We start from the raw sequence: 20,557 nt of genomic DNA, 5'->3' as shown, positions 1-20,557 counted from the left end.
GCCAGAAAGTGAAGTTTGTACCATGCTACCCACCTTGCACCACATTTCAATCCAGAGTCTTACACCGTAACACATCTGATCACTTATCTTGTTTCGACTTTCATTTACAGTTGCTCTAATCTGTCATTTAAGAATGACAGATTAGAGTAACTCAATGACAGTAACGTATTCTGAATACTTTGGATTACTTAATATATTAGAGCAATTAGAGCTCAAAACTTTGATTTCTGAAATTTATTTATTTTTTCCTTTGCCTGTGCTGCACCTCTCTAACAGCAAATCAACCTGACAGTATTTTCCTTAATGCTGCCGACGGGCAAACAAAGAAATGGCAACTACACACAGAAGCCCCACCTCCTTTGGCAGAGGTAGAAAAATAAAGGCACAAAAATTTATTTTTGTAAGGTGCTTAGCGAGTCATCTGTTGGTACAAAGAACCATCTGCCAGAAAGTTAATTGGCAAACTGGTTCAAAACCTTACCAATATAATGTGAAAGTTAAAAGAATTTGGTGATCAAATGTATCAGAAACAGCCCTCTGATCAAGTAACTAAAAACATTTGTTGGCCTCTAGACATATCATATTCATCTCAGTCAGGCTGTCGAGACTCAAAAGCCAGATTGAAACTCAAGTTCAAGTTAAGCGTGGGTTTTTTTTTATGACTTTCTCTACAACGTACTGAAAATAGAAGATTGGAGTCAGTAGTCAACCATTGCTGATATATTAGACAACCATATATATATATATATATATATATCTATATATCTATATATATATATATATATATATATATATATATATATATATATATATAGATAGATAGATAGATAGATAGATAGATAGATAGATAGATAGATAGATGCTTAACCCTAAATACTTGGTTAACAGTAGTTGAGGTTTCATTGATGGACATTAAATCAAAATGTTGTAGCCTGTAATAATTCGATGAAGCCCACAAAGTCAGATAAGGAGCAACGGGCAGTGTTGGGAAGGTTACTTTTAAAATGTATTCCATTACAGAATACAGAATACATGCCCCAAAATGTATTCTGTAACGTATTCCGTTACGTTACTCAATGACAGTAACGTATTCTGAATACTTTGGATTACTTAATATATTATCATGCTTTTTACAACAACGTGAATGTACTATTGCTGTGTGATTTATTACTATTACTGAAGGTCCGCAACTCCCAACCGTAGTAAAGGGACCTCTGACTAATACGGCGGGGTCCCTGTCGGCTCGTAGCCGAAAAATAGCTTTACTTTGTTGTGTGGGTCAACTTTTCTTGCGACAGACAGAGAGAGGCGTTGAAAGGCTGCTCCAGTCGTACAGTCGAGTCTTAATAGCTTACTTACAACTGGGCTCGTCAGGCACTCTTCTTGGCTGAAGTGGTTATTATTATATTTACATGCTTCCAGCTCCCGTTTTTCCTCGATGACAACTCCTACCTTTCCACTCCCCTTTTTCTCCCTCCTCGCGCTCACAGACCCATAACGTGTATGGCAGTCCATTCTCCCAGCAACACGGACTACACTGGCCATGATGCTACATTCTTTAGAGCTATGCTTGTAGCATTCTGCCTGTTAGCTTAGCACAACAACGAAAAGGCGCTCTCTCACCCAGGAAACACACAGTCGCAGAGAGAGAGAGAGAGTGTCGCCCTGTAACCATGGCAACCGTAACGCTGCCGCCTGGAACAACAGAACGTAGCTGTCAAACAAAACCCAAACAGTCCTGACCCGCGACAAAATGAAACAGGAAAGTACCGCAGTGTAATCCATTTATTTCAACAAAGTAACTGTATTCTGAATACCACCCTTTTAAACGGTAACTGTAACGGAATACAGTTACTCATATTTTGTATTTTAAATACGTAACGGCGGTACATGTATTCCGTTACTCCCCAACACTGGCAACGGGTTACCTTCATAATTTGCTCACGGGCATATGCAGAGGCTCCGTGTAATGGGGAGAAGTCAAGTAATCAAGTTTTAGTTTCACCTCAGAGGAATAAGATGAAATTCTCGCTGCTCGTACTCACAGACATCTTTGCTTCACATACTGAAGGACACAGGAAGATTTTATTTGTGCTTCTTTTTGTGCGGCATTTTTAGCACCAACCAGGTCAAAACTCCTTCGCATGGCATTGTGTCTGTAGTGACTAGCTGCTTTAAAAGCACTCCACTTGCTTTTGTTGCTATATATATATATATACTATATATATATATATATATATATACTACAAAAAAAACCTGACAAGTGTCCCAAAAAACATCAGTGCAGATTGTTATAAACTGTCTTCTTGTCAAATTGCCATGACAGACAGCACTGAAGTCGTGTTGACATTCGAATGAAAGTGACATTATAAAGTGAATGACATTGATAAAGATTAAATCATCACAGATTCCTCTATGCAAGCATGATATGAGTTTAAATCTCTTCCCTTTGTATAAACAGACTTTCTGTCTAAGGCGTTTATGTAACAAGGACTGACTCATCACAAGACAGGCAAGAACATGAAATATACTTATTACCCACAAAGTCCAGAGAAGCTTTTTGTTTACTTCAGAAACATCACAGGAAATATCCCCATGAATTTGCTGTTGCTGTTAGTGTTTAAAAGTAAAACTGCTCTTTTGGTGTTTTCTACAATAACAAAAAGCATTTCAGAGCTGATGTTTTTGAAGAAAGACATTTTTTCTCCTTGTTTTGCTTCCTAAAAAATACATGCTGTATGATCTCTCCTCAAGCCAGTTTTCCTTCCCATTATCTGGATGAGGTTATTTCCAAAAGCATAGCGGTACCACATCACTCAGTCTGTAACAGGTAATAGGCGCTCGCAGACAGGAACTTGGGATGAAAGGAACATAAAGAAAACTTATAGAGGAAACTTTGAAACTTTGAGCTAAAGTTGTTTAAAAATTCAGCAGTGCTTTAAGTATCTAAGGACATCTCATTGTCCTTCTTGGAGGACGGTGCTAACTTCAGTTTGACTTGTTTGGGCTTAGCATCATTTGATGGTGTGAACTGACTCAGCGAGCGATTCGTCTATTAAGCCGGGAGCATTTTGTTGCACCCGAAAGAAGTGAGTGATTTCGTGAAAGACTGACGTGCCAGAGTCAAATCAGTTTTCTGCCGGCCCAACGTTAAAGTAGAAAGGGTGAAATTGGCAGAGTATGCTTGTTTTATTGATGTAAGTTAATGCAGTCTGAAAGCCAACGGAGTAGCTTTTTAAAAAAATCCTTGTTTAGCCAAGAAGTAAAACTTTTCAGGTTAAGAATCTCAAAAAGGCCAAGTTATAACAGCATGTATGATTGACTCTTGTCATTACGGTGCATTTGCACTGACTTTATTATTTTTTAAATCTGTTTTCTGTAAAGAAGCACAGGATGAAGAAAATTGTCCTGATAATGAAAGATTGAATTTAAAAAATGTGCCTTTGATAGAACACTAGGTGTTGAAATACTTGCTCTACCAAAAATTGTTTCTAATTTTTTCTGTCAGTTTTAGCAGAAGACGAGAAATGGCTTTTGGAACTCAACAGTTTTGCACTTATTTGTTATGAAGGATTCGTGTGCCAGTGAAAACCATGGAAAATTGTAGAATTAACCATTTTTCTCAAAACATTTTACTGGCCTGAGGAAGTTTTAGAGAAGTAAATAATCCCATGGAAACTTGCTTCAGAAATATCTGTATAATAGAGTGCGTGGTTCAATTAAAATTAACTGAGAGGGAGAAAAAAATCCATACTGATTAAATAATACCGATGTTTGGGGAGATTAATCGAGTCACTTGACGTTATGATGTTCTCTGTGTGGGGTAACCATCACATTTGTAGCTTGTACTTTTACAAACTTTAAATTTGCACAGCACCGGATAAATGCCAACTCTAATAATGTCTGGCCTCACTCGAACAAGTGTGAGCTATGACTTGAGAAACACCAAGACCCAGGAGATGCAAATTGAGGACAGTATAGTGGAGTTCATTTATTTCTCCAAACATTGTTGCCTCCCAGTCATTTATGTTAATCAGGACTACATAATGGGTTTGACACATTTTATTCAGTAAACATCTTACTGGTGTGTCAGCCTTACTTAAATATTTATTTTTTATTAAAATTACTAACTTATTATGGAATTTATTATAGCATATGTCACAGCATAGCATCGTAAATTGAGTTGTTATCTTTCATGTATGCACAAATGTTTCAGTCAGAGAAGGGTAATTGGTAAGCACCTGTATTGTGAGCTCTGGTTATGAAACTGTAACAGGGAGACACACTCCTCTCTTGGCTTGTGTTGTACCCACTACACAATCCAATAATTCCAACGTTTTCACTGTATTATTGATGTGCAGACTCACTTTGCTCGTGCCATTCTGCGAAATTTCGAACTGATTGGCATCCCAAAAGAAATGTCACCATCTCAGCTTTCTCATTTCGCCTCAGACTCTTTCCCATCTCCCCCTCTGGACACATCAGGGCTCTTCCATTTTCTGCTTCTGTTTCTAGTGTCTGTCTGAGAGCCCACCTTCACCACAGCTCAGTCTTAATTTCCTCCAACACATCAAGTCCTGTGAACCATTAGTCTGCACCTCTTGTGCTTCTCTCCTCTCAACCTTCCTGCCTTCACTGTCACTCATCTCCTTGATCGCCAGCCTCCACCCTAGCCCTGTCCTTTTTCTCCTTGAAAATTTGGCTGGCAGTGTTCACTTCACTTTCTTCTTTCACCCTGCTGCTGGCCCTGTCCAGTCATTATGTGCCCCCCTCTTTTCTTATCTTCTTTGCCTCTCCTCCCCTGATATATTCTTTCCTGTCTCTCTCCAGGCCGTTTTCTCAATGGCAGCTACTGCTCTTTTGAAGAGGGCGAGTGTAGCTGGCAGTCAATAACAGGCCGCGGTCTCTCCTGGAAAAGACTCCAGTCACCAGTCAAGGCAACCAGACAGACCTGCCCATCATCAGGTAGCTCAGACACGGCTTTTATCACATCACGAACACAGCTCCGATCCAACTGTGAGATGACTCGTTTGCAGGCTCTTTTAAGTTTGAGCAGTGTGACCTCATTGAAACTGACTTCAAACGAGTTATCGGGGCTTTTTTTTTTTCACTTGATCTTAATTTTGAATATTTGAGTCTTGAATTTGTGAGCGTGGAAGGAAAACACAGCCCATCTCGATATAGCTCAAGCATGTAGACTCTTGTGACTCCAGTTAATCATCAGTGCAGTGACTCAAGTGGGTCTCATGATGCAATTTTAAAGTCTTGCTTTGCTGTGGCTTGTTTTTGTTCTCAACTATTTGCAGATCTCTCAGTAGAGTGTGGGGGGAACTATAAATGGAGCACTGTAATTTTACACTGTGATCGTAACCTTTGGGGTGAGAGTTTAAAGCCTTTAGTTTAATCAGTTATAGTTCAGAATAGAGAAAATTCAGGGGAAACCCATCAAAACTGTCACTAGATTATTATTGTCTCCTTTCTAAATTTTCACTAAGATATTGTAAGACAAAATATCAGTATTCCAATCTTCCTTTTGTTATAATATTAGCAATACATGTACTGTTATACCATGAGTATTGTGGTTGACGTTTCATGACAGTATTCTATCAAGTAATACTCTGTGATCCCCACCCTTAGAGCTTTAAAATGATCTCAAGTATAGCCAGTGCTCTGCCCTGCACTAACAAACAACGTGATCCAGAAAATGCCTAAAGTTTTATGAGCTTTTCCTTTGTTCCTCTTCTCCATTATTTTTTTATTGAATTCACCCAGGTAGGTTTTGAGTAACCTCGCTGGCAGACAAATGGCAAATAAATAAATAAATAAATAAAAAAAGATTTTACATTTCTGACACTTATCTTTGTTATGGATGTGTGTGTGTGTGTTAAAGGTGCTACATTCACTGTGGAGGGAGGCCAGTCTAAAGGTCAGCGTGGCTCAGCATTACTGAGGAGTCCTCTCTTTCCTCCTCCTTTAAGAAACTCTCCGTGCACCGTGAGTTCCTCCACATACTGCTCACTCGGTCTGTCTTTCCAGTCTCACATTCAGAACAAACCAAGGGCAAATGTTACAAACTACCAACAACTGCTGTGATTCTTTAAAAAAATGTGGCTTTGTTTCTAGTTGATAATCATCCATATCTCAGCTGAAAGGACAGCTGCCCCTAGACTTTATCAGCAGGTAAAAGCCCGGGACTTGGTTGGAGTGTGTCCACCTGATTTGTTTTAAAAGCAGCTTGAAATAGTGCAAAGCTGAATTTTAACCCCAAAATAATTTTTTTTAAAAAGAGAACAAGAATGCTGTCATTGTTAGCTCTTTAACTCTCCATGATGCAATACTTACCTGATGATATACACTTTATCTTTAAGCATGATACACGGCAGATATGCTAATGTTTGCAGTTTAAGTTTTAGCAGGTCAGTACACTTGTTATGGATTTGTTAGGCAGCTAATTCCAGCTAATACATATTACACAATGTAAGGCTCTTTTTACTTTGAAAATGTAAGATGAGTTCAATCAATCAATCAATCTTTATTTATAAAGCACTTTTCATACAGAAATGTAGCACAAAGTGCTTTACATGGTTAAAAGCAACCCACCCCACCCCATCCCGCCCTCCAATTCACTCCCCACACTCCCACACATAAGCGGTCATGGATACATACACACAACTTAAATAGCATTTTTATGTTTTTGAATCAGCATATAACCTTGACTTACTTTATGTCTTGAATATGATCCCAGTAACATCTTTAGAAACCAAGCAGTAACCAGCCACGACAGCTGGTTAGCACTGAGCCATCTGTATTTCCTGTGAGACCCTGAGAGACAGTGAGGCTGACCTCGTCAGTCACAGGTTCACACATATCGCAAGTGATGCATTATTAAGATCGTGATATGCACAGAGCAGGTCTCCAGGTAAAAAAAAAACAACTTCTGTACTTGACATCTTGATTGATGCTGCTGCATCTTTGATTAGTCAGATATTAATATTTCTCAGCACAGCGACCTTTGACCTTTTGTGCACATGGAGGAAGTTAAGTTGGATATGCTGAGCTGATTAAAAGGTCAGAAAGGTCGTAAAACAAGAGAACAAGTTAGCGCAACTTTAGAAGAAAAACACAGGAAAAACTCGATGGAGGAGAAAAAAAGACGGGAAGGAAAACAAGAAAAACAAAACAACAAAAGTGATGTTGCTGCTTCTTAAGGTGCACATCAGAGGTGTCTTAGGTTTGTGGAGAGCAATGCAGGCCGTGATGCGCCGCTGCTTACAGCTTCTTGGCGTGCAGCCAAAGATTAGCAATGATTCCAGATTAACGCTCTAAATCTGTCTCTCTACACTGAACCGGTGCTGTTCAGCCTGGCCTGTCCGCTCTTGGACAACTTTGTTGAGGATATTAGCTTTGGGTATTAGCTATAGGCCGCTTTCACTTTCATGTTATTCCCAGTGTGCACGGTGCGGCGCCTGTAATCTTGATGTTTAAATGTTCACCATGTGGTCTCTCAGTTGATAAGAACCAAAACCTGCCATCCACTGGCACAATCCAAGCATTCATCCTAAAAGTGTTGAATTTAGTCATCAGGCTTAAGACAGCATCTGTTCCACTTAAATGGTGAAACAAGAATTATGTTCTTGGCTTCAAGAAACGCTGGAGAGGGACGTGGTCACATCCTGAGACTTGCTTTTGCTGTTCAATTCTCGTGACAGCCTGTGTGTTGTTTAATTTTCAGCAGGTTTAGACCCAGCATATCCCTCCTGGAAAAGACAATGTTCGGCTGATATGTGATGAAGCATGCAGGCTGCAAAATAACTCAAATTATAATCCTGATTGAATTCTATTAATCTTAGAATAATTAGAAGTGAACAGATGGCTGTTACTGATTAATCTCAGTGCAATTTTAAATGCATTCCCCCTTGACTGATAACACATTTGGCTGGTTTCCTTCAATTCTAAAATGCTCAAAGGACGTTAAAGTTGCTGGTGTATTTATAGTTATATTTATACTAACACTCGCTATATGTCTCAGAAATCATCAGTGCAGCTCTGTTTTAACCTGTAGTGCACAGTGATCATTTCAAATCCCATCCTACTTTCACAGGTGCGATTCTGGCTGTGCTTCGCGAACTTCCAGAAGGGGGCGCTGTCTCTGTGGATCGTGGAGAACAGCACAGGCCCCGACAAGCCGCGCCAACTCTGGCATTCAGCCACTCAATCCAAATCTGAAAGAGGCTGGAAACTCGTCGCACTTCCCCTTTACGGGCTGGCAGACTGGTATGACAAGTGCTTGCCTGTTTCACCGCATGTCAGGCAGCTGTGATTATATCGAGGCAACGTGTTTGGACTGTCTGAAGGCATCAAACTGACAGTTCCACTTTGAAGTGTTTAAGAGCAGTCATCGTCAGTCATCCGACTCTGATCCCAACAAACCTCTGACATGCTCACACAAATACTAAAGCGCTCCCGCTGCAAAAGAAGTCTTAAGAAACATGATAGAGAAGTTCTTCCTTATAAATGCAGATTTTCAGCATTTTCTGGGAACATTTCCTCTCAGTTTCATAAAACTAATGAATCCCATAGGGACCCCAGTCTTATACAATGGACCTGCCATGTGTACGCTTGTACAAAATATCCACTCTTTATTCCACTTGTCTGTGATGAAAAAAAGATAAATCAATACACAAGGCTCTCTCCACTCGCTATGCCTTCCAATTAGCTACGGCCCTGATTTCCCCTCACTGAAGAGAGAAATAAATAAAAAATAGAAAAAAGTAAGAAAAAAATCACACACACAAGAAACTCCAGATACGGTATTTCATCTCTGTTTGCCTGACTGGGGGTTTCTTTGCCATTCAAGCTTGGATAATCCTGCTCCCCTGTGAGTGATTAATTTTTGATTCCTGGGTTATGTAGTCAGCTGTGCTTGTGCTCTTAATTAGAATGTCATGTCCGTGGCCACGAGGTGAACCTGCCAGACTTTGCACATTGACCTTTGTAGAGCTTAAATAGAATCAGAAACACAGCTTAAAGTGCAGGCAGAAGTCAGGGTATAGCAGAAAGTAAAGAACATGCAGAACATGTGGGCTGGCATGGTGTAATGTACTGAACAAAACCCCAAATAAATCACAGTGACACAAACCTCAGCTGACTGAACGGGACCAAGCGGTGACTGTTTCTTGATTTATAGAACTCTTACCTATTACAGGTTATGCAACTGCCATTGCTGCACCAATCAGCAAATGCACTTATTCACTATATTCCAGCAGAGTTAGATCACAGGAATGATATTGCTCTGCTCAGAGCCAGGATATGGTTAGTTTGACTTGGCATGAAGACTCAGGAAGGAAACAGTAGATCTGGGGTCAAAATCCACCATCAAACCTTCTTTAATACTCGCAGATAAACATGTTATGAAATGGCTCTTAGTTCCCTGTCAATATTTTCTCGATTTGATATTTAACTTATAAACCAGGGGTATCAAACATAAGGCCAGAGATCCAGAATTGGCCTGATGCAGACTCCAATCTTGCCCACTGGAAGATGTGATTTAGGGCACCAATTTTGGACTTCTAAGTGTATTTTTAAAAGTTTAATTGCTTTTTCTACTGAAAAAGACTTCTCCCATTGCCATTCAAACTACACCAAAGTAATTAGGTAACATAGCAATTAAATTGCAGATAAGTTCTAGTTTTTTACTGTACTATAGAAGTTTATATTTTAAAGGGATCTTTCTGCGAGAGAACAAAAACGTTCTGTTTTATAATTAAAGGATATTCTGCAAAACACACATTGATCTCTTATTATTTAAGTCCAGAGAGTTTTGCGGACAGATTTCTTTCATTTAGTAAACGAGCATTCCTTTATCATGTTGAAAAACTGAGAAATGCTGTTGAAATTGCCCTTCTTTTTCTTGTGTGTATATAAACTTCTTTACACCAACAGAAGGGGAGTTTTACTGGTCTGGCCAATATAAGATCAAAGTGGGCTTTACATATGGATGGGTTTTCTGTGGGTTCTGTGGGTTTTCTCCAGGGAGTAAACCTTATTCACAACAGTCCAATATGAATCTTAGGTTCATAAGTGATCATAAATTGGCCACCTTGACCCTAAATTTGATAAGAGGTTGAGAGGATGGGTGTTAGTTAGCACTATTCTGAGTTATCTGTTACAAAAATAAATGAATAGATAACTGATAATTCTAAAATGTAGCCATACAGTCTGTGCATGTGCCACAAAACCCTGTATGAGTGAGCACTCCGGGTGCCAGTAAAAAGGAAAACCTCCCATTTAACAGCAAGAAACCTTCAGCAGAACCACACTCAGGGAGGGACAGCCATCTCCTGTGACTGGCTGGAGATGAGAGAAAAGAGAGATGACAGAGAGAAACAAGACAACGGGCAAATTAAAGGAGAGACAGAGTTAAAATGCAATAACTGGTAATGATTAATGCAGAAGTGTGTGTATAAACACAGGGAGTGAAAAGAGATGAGCAAAGAAGAATCACTCAGTGCATCATGGGAAGCTCAGCAACGCCTAGGCCTGTTGTATCACAACTAAGGGGTGACTCAAGGTCACCTGATCCAGGCGTAATTATAAATTTTAAGTTTTAATCCTAACTTTAAAGTAGAGTCAGTGTCTGTCTTCAAAATCTAAACTGGGAGCTGGTTTTGTAGTAGAGGGCCTACGGACTGAAGACTCAGCGTCCCATTCTACTTTTGAAAACTCTTGGAAGTATAAGTAACTCTTCGGTCTGAAAGCGAAGTGATCTGTTGGGATAATAAGAGGGTATGAGGTTCAAGCTTTCTCAGTTTAGCTCATACATTAGCGCTCCATCATTTCATCAAAATATGGTAGATTCTGACTCCAATAAACAACAGTTTCCGAGTCAGTGGGTGACATCATGGTGGTTACATACAGGCTTTGATCCAACTTCTTCTCTTTACCATACAGATGTGAGATCAGTTTTTTCTCCTAACATCTGGAAAAACAAAAGCCTTGAAAAAGTGTCACTTTGAAGGTTTGCGATTAAAGCGCTTCTCTTATATATGTTTAACTATAACCATGTCAATGAGTTTAATCTTTGTAAAAGTCAAACTGCCCTTTTTTTTCGTCTGTTAAATAGCAAACCTTGTGACACACAATGCACACTCTCAAAGGCCAATTCTCAGTGGGAGTTTTCTTAAAACACAATAAATTATCTCTCTCATTGTTTCAGACAGAAGCTGTCTCACTATTCACAGGTTGTGAGATGTTAAAAATCCTCTGCCTCTCCACAGGTTCTTTCTCTATTTCAGCACTGAAAATGGACCTGGACCCGGTTCTGCCATTTCTGTGGACAACGTCTCTTTCAGCATGGACTGCTTCTTGGCATGTGAGTGTTTTTAAAAAGCATTACTCCTTCCTTTTTTCGTAATTACGTATCAGGCTGTGGCTGGATTATAGAAATTGTTTGACTGATTGCTTGATTGATTGGCCATGACATGTACAAAGAGGAAACACTGGGGAGGATAAAAAGTTAAAAAAGAATTTCTACTTCAGCGAAACTTAAGTAAACAGTTGAAGTTACCCAAGGCAATTCAATTAATAATCAATACAGGTCAGCCTCATGTTCATGTTTCACAGACAGGAGATTTAAGTGAGCATCAATTTAAACCTTTGGAAGAATTCATCAAGGATTTACTTTTTCATTATTTATTCATTCCTACCCATAATATGGCACGCTATATGCTTGCATAAGACTTTTCGTGAGACCTATTTTGGACTTCTCAGTAAAGATTCCTGCTCTGTTGCTCTCTCCGTTAAATGTACTGCTGCTTTCCCTTTAGACAGACTGACAGATCTCTATGGAAATTATATGTAATAGTAAATTCCTTAAATCACTTTCTTTGAGAACCTCGTACGTGTCTTGAAATGTCAGAACTGGTGCTTGCTGATTCATGAGGGCTTATGTTCCAATGTCACACTGCTCGCTTATAAAGGTCAAGCTTTCCGTCACCTTTCCAGATATTTTTGTGTCATAATTGAGATGGTTTATCAGTATAAAAACACGAGTGAGATGACAACCATGTAAAAATGAGAATGAAAGGTTAGGAGTTCAGTGCCTCCTTCCATCTGTGCCTATCAGAAGGAACCAGTTTGAACTGTGACTTGAATAGTAATGTGTGAGAGCATCCTTTGCCTGAATATAGCTCTGACGATGTGAACTTTATTTAAATATAACAGTGCCTTCACCCTGGGCAAAAAAACAACAACAAAAATGACAAGGGCATGAGTGGTACCCACAGGCAGACAGTTGTTTGTTTTCCCTGAGTTTAATTTGATATCTCGTGATAGTTGGTGGATTATAACACTGGCCAATTTAAAGCTTTTTGTGGCATCACACATGATTGCTATAGCCACTGAAAAGTCAAAAACTAGGTGTGGGGAAAAAAACCATTTAGTTCAGGACCACTGAAGTCAACAAGAGATTGATGTTAGCATCTGCAGTAATTTATATTTGGCAGCATGGCTCGCCTCTGGGATCTTCCGTGCACGGCTGGAAAGCTGGAGGCAACACTGAAGTGCGCAGGCATCAGGGACAACAGATATGCCACTGATCTAGTGAAACTGCCTAAAAGGAGGAATTGTAGTGGAGGTGGGTTGCATAGCGGCTTGCAGGGTAGAGCAGGCTAAAGAAACTTAAACAGCCTTCTCTTTATACCCCGTTAATAGAACTGTATCAGACGATCAGGTTTTGAGAACAGCTGATGATCTGGGATCACACCTGAACTAATAATGTTCTTGATTCAACAATAATAAAATAACAAAATGAAACAAGCAAACCCACTCTGTAAACTAAACTGAATTGGAAACAAAAATGAAATTAACGAGTAATGCAAAAGTGTTATGACTTTGATACAATTACAACAACGCAACGAAAGATAAAATGTTGAAAATTATTCAGTTATTGCGTGAGCTACCGAAGCATGTTATTTAAGGAGCACTTTTCATCCAAATGTAAAAGAAAAAATAAATGTGAATGGCACACAGACTCTGTGCTGTATCACCGTTAGATGATTAATTTTTTTCATCAAATTGAGATATAATCTCAACACTACTGCCGTTACTCTGAAATGTATTCAGATAGCGTAGCTTTATCTGGTGTATATAATTGAGAAATTGTTGTTGATCCAGGCTGGAGCTTTTGTCACCTTCACCCTGTGCCGTACAGGCTTTCTGGATCACGGACTCTTTATTTAAAGAGATTACGTTTTCCAGCAGATATTTGCACAACAATTTGCGTGTTATGTCCTCCAGAGCAGAGGCACTGGTGTGGCAGTGCTGAAGGATCACTCATTCCTGTTGCACTCACTTCTCAGATGGCAAGTTCTTAATCTGGACCCAGTATCTATTACCTACTGCTATACTTGACACAGTCACTTTTTATCGCCTATCAATCAGGCTGGTTGATGGGAGATGCTGAAGCTCAGCAAAAGATGTGATTTCCAGGAGTGATCCCAGTGACTGATTAGCATGATGGATTCCTGAACGGGAAGGCTTAGCCTTGTAATGTGTTTCGGTGAGAAAACATAGTGCGAACACATTATGCAGAGGATCAGCCACCCGTGGCCTCTTTCCTACATTTCTACAGGCTTTTGTGTGATGTATAGTTTGGCAAGCATGTGCGCTTGATGATGCATCCATTGCCCTTCAGGTGTTGGACCAGACTGTCATTTTTATCATTTTATCCTCAGCAGAATCAATAAATTAGTTTATTGGGTTAGACAGCGCAGGAAGTTCATCCTTTTCTCTCTGGCATGTGCCATAATTTCTTTTCCCACGCACTCAGATGCATTAACAGGAGGAAGCAGCTGCTTCTATAGAGATCCCCAAACATTAGAGTGTGCCTCCTCAGTACCCGGTCCTTGACTTCGCTGAATAGTCATAATAGCACTTCTCCAAACGTTTACCTCTGCAAAAGATGAAGTTAAATTGTTGTTCTGAAAGCTGAATCACCAGTTTTGTACTGATGTCTTTATTGGCTGTAGCTGTCATGTAACTTGGGTATCAAGGGACTACAGAAATTTGTTCATTTTAGCAATTATCACTTGCACATGTCTGTGTTAATAAACATGACACAGCATGTACCAGCAAGTGCTAACGTTCTACAGTCTCCCGATGCATTCAGAGCGACGGCATGTGGTGCCAGTTGAAATCCTTTTTCATTCCCTAGACATCAAATATGCCATATTTGATCAGTGGTGTAGATCTCACTTCCAACTTTTACATATGGAGGCTTACTTGAAGTCGTGTTGTGACAGTACCCCAAATCCTGATCTTTTCCTTAATCTACTGACCCTAAACCTTACCAGAAAGTGAGAGTGAAAGTAAGAAGCAAATAAGGAAGCAGTGGAATAATAAAAAAAAATAAAGCTCTGCTACAGGACATGAACTTCAATCTTTTGGCAGATAGCTTGTGACTCACTCCACCTTCCAAACACGGATTACCGGTGCTTGTCGTATCTCTGTGGCAGCAGAAAATCATAACAGAAGGGCACTATTTGACACGTTCAGATGAGAATGTGTTGTTTATTCATTCCATGTGTGGCCAGGTCCGGGTTTATCAGCAGCTTTATTCTCTTATTTTTGCAGCAGCGGATCAATCAACATTCACAGCAAAGGTTTAGATATGGCATGCACAAGTAAACAGAGAAATAAATGGAAAAAAATTTGTATTTTTGGGCAGCATTTGAGACAACGTGTACGAGATTTAGTCTCCATATCGTCAGAAACTGACTGTCAACATGATCAGTCTGTGTGGATACTTCTGAGAGCTATCACAATCTGGAGATATTTTGAGCTTGTGCTTGGGAGGTAACAAGGTGAACCCCCCCACCCTCTCTCTGTGGCTGGCCTCTGGTGAGCTTCAGGTAGCTTACGGCACCCTGCTAATGAACAGTGACAGCCACGCTGGCTGTTGCCTTGCCCTGTGGTTCATGCTGCTCCGTGGTGGACCTGCTGAGTCTTTCTCTTGCTCCAGCGGCATACCAATGCTGTGCAGCAGCTCCGTGTGTTCCTTAGTTCTGCAGCGGCATGTTACCATGCTGAGAATAACAATGCTGTGAGCTTTATTAGCAACTTTGTTGAAAATATAAGAAGTTCCTGAGCTCGTGTGCCGCAACACTTCTAAGAATCTTTCACTGGTGTGTAGGTTTTCTTTTTCTTACCCTCACAATCAAACACATTGCAGTGACTTGCTTGCTGTGATCCATCAAATCTGCACATAAACTCTATCCGTATCAAAGCTCCCAAGCAGCGAAGAGTTGGACAGTCATATTAATTTGAGGATTACAGGGCTAGGGAATGAGCTATTGATTTTTATGCTGGCTGATTTTAAGAAAGCAGTGTTGAGGGTTTTTAAGCTTTGAAGACAAAAATTACAAGATTCTTTTACCGCGAGGCATTTTCAGTCAAGACCAAAGCTATCTGATTCAGTACAGAGCTTTGGTGTATATTTAAAGCCCAACTTTTAATAATACATATTACCCAGAGGAACTCAGATGAAGCTGCGGCTCAAGTGTACAGAACATTTAGGTCAAGATGTTTGCTCTGAGTTAAAGCGAGCAGGTTTTTTTCCTGACCAGATGCAACTCTGGCACATAGTAGCTTTCTAAACCTTTCAGCTGTTGAGGGAGTCCCCTGCCATATTGTCATAAATGGTGAGCCTTCAGCCTGAAGTGACAGGGGAGCCAGAGAGGAGAAGAGGGAATGTTGTTGTGGTAAAATGATTACAGAGATAAAGATGAAAAGTGTTGTTTTTGTCCCCCGACACTGACATAATGACAACGAAGAGAGCAGGCCTGATTTGTTTTCACCATGGAGGCGAACGACACGATGTGGGGAGCTTATTGGCTCGTCACAATTAGTGAAGTTGTAGTTGGATTTGAGCTTCTTATTCACGTCTTTTCCAGCATCTTGAAAACAGCACTTACTCATTGGTGGGTTTCCAGTGTTATATGGAGCTGCAGGCTTTTACTCCAGTACTACTCGTGGCTCAGAAAAGCAAAGATGGAGAGAGAAATTCTCATGAACCTCTAAATCATCCTTTGCTGCTGTTTGCCATTCAGGGCAGCCCTATAGAGACTATCAGGCAGCTACAGTACAAACAAACTGTGTGCCATTCTGCTGGTGAGCAAGACAGGCCAGTCTGCAGCTACAAACCTTCTCTTTTCTCTCGCTGTATGAAATGCAAATAGACCCTGTAACCATGTAATCATCCTCTCTGTTCGATATGCAAACCAAAAATAGAACTTCATATGCAGGTCATATGCACAGAAGAGCATCATTTATGATTTATTGTTTGCATGCTTCAAGTATCTACACTGAGCACATTGAAAGTGTTAAAATAAACCTGCCAGTGTTTGGCTGTGTAGCTCAAACTGCAACAGTTTCTTTTGTTTTAAAGCCGAGTGGGAAGCCTGACGTCTCTGTGTGGCATGTGTGCACCTTTGCTGTAAAGTGACATATCCGAAGCAGGGCTAGCACAACAGCAGGCTGTCGAGATCTGAACCCGCCCCCTTATTTGTTGTCGTACAGTTGCGTGACAGCAGCATTATCGGAGCAACAGATCTCAGCAAAGCTTATCTGACATTTTTGGAAAATAATCTCAGTTGTACAAGAGTCCTGTGCATTCACATCAAACCACAGGGGTCATGTAGTAACAAACCTCTGAGGGTTTTATTCTGCACAACGGTATATCAAAGAAATGAGATGCTGGGCAGAACTCTCCAACAGAAGCATGGCCTCTCCTTGGAAAAGGAACTCAAGCCACAAATGTACGAGCTGAAACGTAGCTGGCTTTTGAAATAAAGTGAAACCTTTGCTCGTGCCAGTGCATGCTCTGCAGTCTCTTCTGTAATGACTATTTGAATTTTAGATTTCACTGCATTGTCCTGCAGGATGTTGTTGGACATTATTTGTTTTAATCATTCCAGGAATTTCTCATTACGTAAATGAATTGCGTTACGTTCGGTTGACAGCATTACATCGATTGTTCTTGGTGCCTACACAGATTTCTTTAACACCAGTCTTTTGTACCACTGATTGCAGTGAATGGACCTAATCAGAAAACATGGATTCAGTCAAACAACAATAGGAGCTCCACCTCTATTGAAAACCCGAGAATGGGGACGGGGGTACATGCTTTTTTTAAGGTTAACATCCAATCATTTTAGTAGTTAAAATTCTACCTTACTTTAACATCTTTGGGAGAAAAAACAGTCCCTGCTCTCTGTCTCGAGCCCTTATCTGTGGGAGTTTTGCCTTCAAGACTTAATTCTGGGTTTGAATTTGAGGCAGAAGAGATCAAGGTACCAACAGGTTTATGATCTCAGTCCTGGGAATGCAGTGAGGCCAGAGGCTTGATGGATTGCTACAAAATACCCAGACTGAATGTGCTTACCCATCTACAGTAGGACAGAGGCAGGCAGAGATGGAGTGGGGCTCGCTTGTTATGCATTCGTCTCCTCCTGTATGGCCAATGGTGGTACAAATGAAAGAATGACCCCTGCTGGTGGGTCTGCATTTCTGTGCCAGCAAGAGGTTTGCAGTTACTGTGCCTTTTTTTTCTTTTCTTTTCTTTTTTACTTTTCTTCAGTATAAGAGCAACAGGATTTTTATTTATTTTTTGTTGCTGCAGATGAAGTGTGACAACACAGAGCCTTCTCAATAAATCCATTGTGTTCTATTTCAGCCAATGGCGAGTTTCCACCGGTGGTAACCACACCCGGGCTGCCGTTTAGACCAACTATCAGGACTCCGCCCCCTTCCATTAGGAGCCCACCGATGATCTTCCCCACCACAGATTACTGTAAGTGCAAGTTTGATTGCTACCATTCAGCTGAAAGTGAGCGATGGTCAGGTCAGATGCAGTTTCACTGTACAGGAGAGCTGTCTCCATCTCCTTCTGTCTCTTTTTCTTCACTTCTCTTCTTTTTCCTCCTACATCAAACTCACACAGACCCCTGCTTCTCGCATTTAATACTGATTCCCTCTTACCCCACACGTGCTAAGCCTCAGCCTGGCACAAGGCATGGACTGCAACAAAGTAAGTGTGCCCCCTACTGGTGTGTCCCACATCCACATTTGAGCGAGTGCTGCAGAGCTCTCCTTTGGCATTAAATGGAGCAGGACGGGCAGTTTTGAAGTGTAAAATCCGCCAATTTGTCTCCTGAGAATGTCAATGGAGTCGGTTACACAGGCTTGACATTTTCCACCTCACACTCTCTCACTTCTGTGCTTCAAAAGGTTAAAGACAAGCAAGAGATTCAATTTCTATATTTAAAGTCATAACTTGGAGTTACTTTCATATCATACCTGTTCTGAAACACATTTCTTCAGCTAGAAGCTTTGAAGTACTTTGAGACACGCTGAAGTAGTTGAGGTTTTTCTGCTGAAAGTTATCAGGCAGTTTGACTTTGGAGAAACACAGGATGGAAAATTGTTTGTGAAGAACATGTTCCCTCTATTTGAATGGGTACCTTTTGTATTCTGAAATTATTTCTACCAAGCGTGAATACAAAACACTTCATACGAATTTTAAATACATGTGAGGTGTTTTTCCAGTCCAAACACGATTGGTATGAGCTGCATTCTCTCACTCTAGGACTGTAATTGGATTCATCTATATCTTGTTTTCTCTCCCATGAGGCATAAAAGGCTGTTATAGCATTCATATGCAGTTAAAGCCAGCAAATCAATTTTGTAGTGTATATAGACTCATCTTGTATTTGAAACCGGTTAGACAACTCACACTAAAACACTGTGGGCAGACATTTGCTTGGATAATAAGTGTGACATACTTTTTTGACCCTGGAAATTACTTCTAATTATAATAGAATTTAAAATTATTATTGCTGGAGAAACTGTGGTGAAAGGAAAGCAAACTACAATCATGCTCTTTTTATTCATGTAAATACATTTAAATTAGATGTCTTTAAGTTTGTGGAAGAATGTTTCAGATTTAAAAGTGAAGCACTGTATTTAGAAAACTTTCCACTAGCCTTAATCACGATGATAATTTCTTTATATAGATTCTCAAGAAAAGCAGTTTAGAAGCAAATAACGCAGAGGTGAAAAAAGAGTAACCTTTGTAACATTGCCTGATGAGTGCTAATGACTAAATAGAGTGCACCTGTGTGTAATCTAATGTCAGTACAAATACAGCTGCTCTGTGACGGCCTCAGAGGTTGTCTAAGAGAATATTGGGAGCAACAACACCATGAAGTCCAAAGAACACACCAGACTGGTCAGGCATAAAGTTACTGAGATCTCATTGTACAACTGTATAGTGTACGATAGGTGCTTTAGGCTTAGGCTACAAAAAGATTTCCCAGGCCTTGAACATCCCACGGAGCACTGTTCAAGCGATCATTCAGAAATGGAAGGAGTATGGCACAACTGTAAACCTACCAAGACAAGGCCGTCCACCTAAACTCACAGGCCGAACAAGGAGAGCGCTGATCAGAAATGCAGCCAAGAGGCCCATGGTGACTCTGGACGAGCTGCAGAGATCTACAGCTCAGGTGGGGGAATCTGTCCATAGGACAACTATTAGTCGTGCACTGCACAAAGTTGGCCTTTATGGAAGAGTGGTAAGAAGAAAGCCATTGTTAACAGAAAACCATAATAGAATAGAATAGAATGCCTTTATTGTCACTATACAGTTGTACAATGAGATACAGAGTCCTTATACAGAGATAAGAAGTTCCGTTTGCAGTTTGCCACAAGCCATGTGGGGGACACAGCAAACATGTGGAAGAAGGTGCTCTGGTCAGATGAGACCAAAATGGAACTTTTGCCAAAATGCAAAACGCTATGTGTGGTGGAAAACTAACACTGCACATCACTCTGAACACACCATCCCCAATGTCAAATATGATGGTGGCAGCATCATGCTCTGGGGGTGCTTCTCTTCAGCAGGGACAGGGAAGATGGTCAGAGTTGATGGGAAGATGGATGGAGCCAAATACAGGGCAATCTTGGAAGAAAACCTCTTGGAGTCTGCAAAAGACTTGAGACTGGGGCGGAGGTTCCCCTTCTAGCAGGACAACGACCCTAAGCATAAAGCCAGCGCAACAATGGAATGGTTTAAAACAAAATGTATCCATGTGTTAGAATGGCCCAGTCAAAGTCCAGATCTAAATCCAATCGAGAATCCGTAGCAAGATTTGAAAACTGCTGTTCACAAACGCTGTCCATCTAATCTGACTGAGCTGGAGCTGTTTTGCAAAGAAGAATGGGCAAGGATTTCAGTCTGTAGATGTGCAAAGCTGGTAGAGACAGACCCTAAAAGACTGGCAGCTGGAATTGCAGCAAAAGGTGGTTCTACAAAGTATTGACTCAGGGGGCTGAATAATTACGCACACCCCACTTTACAGTTATTTATTTGTAAAAAAATGTTTGGAGTCCTGTATGATTTTCGTTCCACTTCTCACATGTACACCACTTTGTTAACAAGCTAACAAGCTTGAAAGTTAATAATTAGTGCGGCCAGCTTTATTCTTCAGTACAGCCTGAG

At 40.5% G+C, this 20,557-nt stretch overlaps 1 protein-coding gene across 2 annotated transcripts in view; it reads left to right on the top strand.

The window, feature by feature from the left end:
* Positions 1-20,557, top strand: part of alk (ALK receptor tyrosine kinase) — a 435,104-nt gene that overhangs the window by 366,704 nt on the left and 47,843 nt on the right. For both annotated transcript variants that reach the window (XM_085442295.1, XM_085442294.1), the window contains exons 7-11: positions 4,831-4,965; positions 5,891-5,994; positions 8,102-8,274; positions 11,277-11,371; positions 17,732-17,848. In XM_085442295.1, the coding sequence (XP_085298421.1) occupies positions 4,831-4,965; positions 5,891-5,994; positions 8,102-8,274; positions 11,277-11,371; positions 17,732-17,848 (624 nt within the window). The remainder of the gene's footprint in view (positions 1-4,830; positions 4,966-5,890; positions 5,995-8,101; positions 8,275-11,276; positions 11,372-17,731; positions 17,849-20,557) is intronic.

Source organism: Copadichromis virginalis, linkage group LG19, assembly GCF_057382275.1.
Source record: "Copadichromis virginalis isolate Kocher_CV1m ecotype Utaka linkage group LG19, C_Virginalis_male_GT1.1, whole genome shotgun sequence".
Taxonomy (NCBI): domain Eukaryota; kingdom Metazoa; phylum Chordata; class Actinopteri; order Cichliformes; family Cichlidae; genus Copadichromis; species Copadichromis virginalis.
Note: the sequence above shows the minus strand (reverse complement) of the source record. Positions and strands in the feature narration are given on the sequence as shown.